Source organism: Trichosurus vulpecula, chromosome 7 (assembly GCF_011100635.1).
Source record: "Trichosurus vulpecula isolate mTriVul1 chromosome 7, mTriVul1.pri, whole genome shotgun sequence".
Taxonomy (NCBI): Eukaryota; Metazoa; Chordata; class Mammalia; order Diprotodontia; family Phalangeridae; genus Trichosurus; species Trichosurus vulpecula.
The window spans coordinates 178,170,303-178,176,429 of record NC_050579.1 but is presented as its reverse complement, the minus strand read 5'-3'; the positions used below and the strand labels follow the sequence as shown (position 1 = coordinate 178,176,429).

At 33.9% G+C, this 6,127-nt stretch overlaps 1 protein-coding gene across 1 annotated transcript; it reads right to left on the bottom strand.

Annotated features, from left to right (window-relative positions):
• Window positions 1-2,893: 2,893 nt before the first annotated feature.
• Window positions 2,894-3,266, bottom strand: LOC118858189 (60S ribosomal protein L30). The gene has a single exon (XM_036768668.1). The coding sequence runs from the start codon at window positions 3,264-3,266 to the stop codon at window positions 2,919-2,921; it is 348 nt and encodes a 115-aa protein (XP_036624563.1). The 3' UTR covers window positions 2,894-2,918.
• Between the last annotated feature and the right edge of the window lie 2,861 nt (window positions 3,267-6,127).

The window sequence follows — 6,127 nt, the reverse complement described above, 5'->3', positions numbered from 1 at the left end:
ACAGGAAGCAGCAAAAGAAAGAACATTGAATTGGTAGTCAGGGAACCTTGGCTTCAAATCTCACTTTACAACTCTTTGTCAATAAGAAATCAAGCCTTGGTTAGCTTTCCTGTAAAATGGGTCTAATCATGCCTATTGTACCTTCTTCATAGAATTGTGGTGAGGATCAAATGTGGCAATGCTTGTGGAACACTATATAACCACATCAACTTTTATGATGATGTTGATTATCTCTTCAAACATTTGCTAGTCTTCTCCAACTATTGCATATGGGTATTCCATATAAAATTTTTGTTGTTGTTTAGTCATTTCAACATGTCTCACTCTTTGTGACCCCAATTTAGGTTTTCTCAGCAAAGATACTCAAATGGTTTGCTATTTTCTTCTCTAGTTCATTTTACAGATAAGGCACTGAGGTAAACAGGGTTAAGTGACTTGTCCAGGGTCACATTGCTAAGTAAATATCTCAGGCCAGATTTGAACTCAGGAAGAAGGAACATGAGCCTTCCTGACTTCAGGCCTGGCACTGTATTCACTGCACCACCTACGTACCCCAATTCCATATAAAATAGATTTCTACAGTCCTTTGAATTTTCATTTTTTGTCAGCTATGGAGTATGAAAAAATACATTTGGTAAATATTACCATTTAAAGGGAATTTCCACAGAACAAATGCAAGATACTCCATTGAAATATGGGTCTTGAGAATAATAAGAATAATAATAAAAATGAAAGGGAAAAGATGTTTACTAAGACTCTGATACCACAATATTAAAAAATACTTAAACTACTGGGAGGTCAAACCTGAAGTTTATATGCCTATAAAGGGATTTTATTTTATTTATTTTGTTTTTAGCTTTTACTCTATTTTAGCTTTTGCTACACTTCACCTTCTGGAAGAATTCAGAAAGCAACAAGGAAGTAGTATGTAGTGATGTACTGGGCTCTTGCTTGCTCTAAGTTCTTTATAAGATTTATTGATTTTTGATATCTAAATAGCATGGATTGGAAGTATATTGTAGCAGATTTACATTTTGTTTTCCCTTTGTAATTGGTGCATTGACAATGAGGTATAGATGACAAAGAGGTTTATAAGGTAGATTATGTTTCTCAAGAGTACAATGTGCATTTTAGTAAAAAAAGAACTAATAAGGTACACATTAGAAAAGAAATGATTAGCTCCTGAAGTGATTAAAAGTAACTTTAAATTACTGGTAGCGGGGAGGGAGGTTAGCAGGATGAATACCCAGCTAGTTTAATAAAGCTCTTAACAAAAACTTGATGAGATTAGGAGGTTGTCAGAAATATGTCAAGGGAGTGTGGGGGACTATTTTCTAAAGTCATTCCTAATTACCTTTTAATGGGCAGATTTCTTTGATAAAAAAAGAGAGAGAGAGGAAGCTGTTAGATTCGGCCAGATGAAAACCAACCACAAAGCAAGCCAAACTGATTTATTTAACAGATGAATTTTTAATTTCTCTCCACACAAGTAAACTAATCCATATCTTTAATTCCTCAGAGTTCTTATTTCATGTTTTTTGATGAAAAGATTGAATCCTAAGGCTGTGTTTATAACGGTAGCAATTGAATTGCTCTATTATTAACCCAGGCAAAGTAAAAAGGCCTCGGTTCCAATGCAAGCAGATGTCCACTTCAAACATTAGCAAGTCTTCAGGGCTTTTAATAAAGGTTATTTTCAATAATGATACCACAAAAGCTAATATGTTTTAGATTTTCAAAAAGGCTATTAACACTCCCATTGAGCTTTGAAGAATGTTGATTTGTGAAGGCCTTGGTAAGCTGAAAATTTTTTGGAAATATTTCTTATTCCACCATGATTATAGTATTTTCTAGACCTATACCACACACTAGGATGTTTTCAGAATTCATTATTTATTTCTTGAAAATTATATTATGCAGTCATGAACTGTGTTGTGGTTTATCCTTCATTCTGGAAGAGGACCATGGTATCAGGGAGATGATGACATGACTTGCAATTGACTTTGATTTGAGGGAGGGAGGGCTGTGCAGTCACCAGCCTCACTTTCTGTTCCAGAGCCATGTGAGTCCAGTGGCCAGATATGAACTAGAGATGGCCCAGGATGCAGTGGGAGACCTTGGCCTTTTTAAGCTAATGTCCTTCTGAGTTCTCATTTTAAATGAGGCAACACCCATTCAGTGAATACCCTCTTTAAGATGTGAATCTAGGGATGACCCCTTTAATGAAAAAAAGAAAATCAAGCTGGGAGGGGAAGACCCTCAGGGTTGCTGGCCAAAAGATAAACAGTTACTATTTACATTCACTTTGAGCCCTAAGGGCCCCAAAATGACTATTAAGTGGTAGTTGAGCAAGGATCTACTGTTGTCCAATCCCTGAGAACCAGAGTCCTGCCCCTTACTTCCCATTCCCTCATCTTCCCCCTACTCTCCTCTCACCTGAGGCATTCTTCCCAATGGAAGGGAAATTTTGATGGCTGAAAGCTACCTAGTTAATTTGCGGTTAACTGGCTAGATTTCTTTCTCAAAGACCAAGCCTTAACCCAATTCACTTTAGCAGTCATGAATAGTGGCTTGAATAAGATAGTACCAGTTGCCATTACCTGAATGCCCTTTGTCAAGTCACTTAATTTTGCAGAGCTTCAGGTTACTTATTAATAAAAATTAATAACCATGCATTTTAATTTGATTTCTTCTGAAAATCATCTGTTCATAACTTTTGACTAGTTATCAATTGCCAAATGACTCTTGGTTTTATAAATTTGGCTCAGTTCCCTATATGTTTGAGAAAACAGGCCTTTATCAGAGAAACTTGCTAAAAAATTTTCCCCCAGTGTCCTGCTTTCCTTCTTATTTTGGCTGCATTGATTTTTTTTTTAAACAAGTTTTGGCCCGTTTATTAAAGTATATTTTTGTACAGTTTACTTCTCACTGGTCTGTTCTGGCATGCTTCTAATGATATCAGAATCACCTGGATCAATGATAGCCAGTGTACATACTCTGTAGTACTTCCCACATGCTGTACCCAATTCAATGTTATTGCCACTGTAGTGATGTACGCCAGTTTTGGCCAACATAGCGTAATATTCAATCTCTGATTTCCTCAAGGCTGGGCAATTGTTGGCTAAGATGACCAACTTGGCTTTGCCTTGTCGGATCATTTTCAGGGTCTGTTTGTAGCCCAGCACGTATTTGCCGCTTTTCATGACCAGCTGGAGCCTTGAGTTGATGGACTCCAGCGACTTTTTCGTCTTCTTTGCAGCCACCATCTTCCTGCCTGCGGTGCAGGAGGACCCTCAGCCAGAGACCTGCTGCCAAGATGGCCGGGAAGCGAGAAAGGGGTGGCTGCATTGATTTTGTTCATGTAAACCCTTTTTAATTGCATGTAATCAAAATTATCCATTTTATCTCTAATGATCCTCTCTATCTCTTGTTTTGTCATAAACTCTTTGCTTATCTATGGTTCTTACTGGTACAGTTTTCCAGGGTCCCATAATTTACTAATTATATCACCCTTTACATATAAATCATTTACCCATTTTGACTTTGTTTTGATTTCTATGCTTTCCAGTTGTCCCAGGATTTTTATTCTGTCAAATGGTGAATAGTTATCCCCCAAACTTGGATCTTTATGTTTATCAAATATTACATTATCATGGTTATTTATTGCTATTTATTATATACTTAATTTATTTTCCTGATCCACCACTGTATGTCTTAGCCAGTAGAAGATTGTTTGAATGATTACCACTTTGTAACATATGGATTCTATTGATATTCTTTAGCTATTCTTCCTGATGATATTTATTATTATTTTTTCTAGCCCTGTAAAATAATTATTTAGTAGCTTGATTAGTATGGCTCTGAATAAATAAATTAATTTAGGAAGAATTGCCATTTTTATGATGTTGGCTCCACCTATCCATAAGTAATCACTATTTCTCTAATTGTTTAGATCTGCCTTTTTGTGAAATGTTTGGTAATTGTGTTCATATAGTACCTGGCAAGTAGACTGAAATATTTTGTTTTCTGTAGTTATTTTAAACAGAATTTCTCTACTTCTTCCTGATGGGTTTTGTTGGCAATATATAGAAATATAGATGAGTTACATGGATTTTATATCTTACAGCTTTGCCACAGCTGTTATTTGTTTTAAGTAATTGTTTAGATCATTTTCTAGAATTCACTAAGTATACCATCATATCATCTGCAAAGAGTCATAGTTTTAGTTCCTCATTTCCTATTTTTGTTCCTTCAATTTTTTTTCTTGTCTTATTGCTATAGCTAGCATTTCTAATACAACGTTGAATAATGGTGGTTATAATGGACATCTTTGCTCCACTTCTGATCTTATTGGGAAGACTTTTAGCTTATTCCCATTACAAATGATAGATATCAATTATCATTTAAAGAAAGACTCCATTCGTTCCTATGCTTTTTTAGTATTTTTAATAGAAAAGGATGTATTTTGTCAAATTTTTCTGCATATATTAAAATAATGACATGATTTATGTTGTTTTGTTATTCATGTGGTTAATTATGCTTATAATTTTGCAATACTGAAAGGGCCGGGTATTGTTGTTGTAAATCCCACCTGTTCATACTGTATGATCTTTGTGATCATATTATATTCCTATAATATTGCTATTATTTTATTTAATTTTTAATCAATATTTATTAAGGAACTTGATCTATAATTTCCTCTCTCTTTTCTTGCCCTCACTGATTTAGGTATAAAAAATGATATTTGTGTTATAAAATGAATTTGTTGGGACTCCTTTACCTATTTTTTCAAACAGCTCATTTAATATTGGGCATCTTTGGTAGAATTCACTTGTAATTCTATCTGGTTCTGGGATATTTTTCTTGAAGAGCTCATTTATGGCTTCTTAAATGAGTTAAGTATTCCCCTTCTTCTGTTCATCAAAGAAATCTATTTTTAAAAATATGTTTGTCATTTTCAATTAGATTGTCAGTTTCACTGGTATATGATTAGGTAGAATATCTCTTATTACTTAATTGCTTTAATTTTTTTCCATTTATAGTGCATTCACCCTTTTCATTTTTGATCTTAATAATTTGGTTTTCTTTGTTCTTTTAAAAATCAAATTAAGTAATTACTTACCTATTTTATTATTTTTTCATAAAACAAGCTCTTGATTTTATTAGTTTTTTAAAAATTTTCAATTTGATTAATCCCTCCTTTGATTTCCATTTTGGAGTTTAATCGGGGAATTTTAATTTGTTATTTTTCTAGGTTTTTTTGGCTCCCTGTCCCCAATTCATTGATCAGTTCTTTCCCTCTTTTACTGATAAGCATTTAGAGATATACATTTTCTACTAAGTATTGATTTGGATGAATCCCCCAAATTTGGTATGTAATCTAATTATTTCAATTATTATTAATAAAATTATTGTTTCTATGATTTGTTACTTGATTCCCTCATTCTTTAAGACTAAATTACTCAGTTTGCAAATTAATGTTTAATCTTTGATTTTATGGCCTGTTATTGAATCAGTTCCTTGCATTATGACCTAAAATGGGTGCTCTGAATATTTCTATGTTTCTGCACTTGTTTGTGAGGGTTTTATTCCCTCATACATGCTCAGTTTTTGTGAAGATGACATGTACAGCTGAAAAAGAGGTAAACTCATTTTTATCTCCATTTAATTTTCTCCCAAGTTCTATGTCTATTTTTCAAATGATTCTATTGCTCTTTAACTTCTTTTTTATTTATTTTATGTGTAGAGCTATTTAAGCTCTGAGATTGGAATGCTGAGGTCCCCCACTTGTAGAGTTCTACTATTTTCTCCTATAATTTTCTTAAATTTTCTTTTAAAAAAGTTAGATTCTGGCTCAGATTCCATCTGGCCTACTGGCATTAGTAATACGAATACTCATGCTCCTTAAGAATCTGACCAATATGGCATATCTTTAATAAACTTTGTTTTTCTTTGCCTGTAAGAAGGCTTGGGTCAAATTCATTCAAGCAGGATCCAGCATGTTGTATCAGTATTTGGGGTCCAGAGCACCCCTAAACCCCTAAAAATCCTCAACATTGGTTCCCTGAGACCAGGAGAAACTTCTAATATCAAGTTCTTCTCTAGTCAAGACTGGAAGTATTGTAAG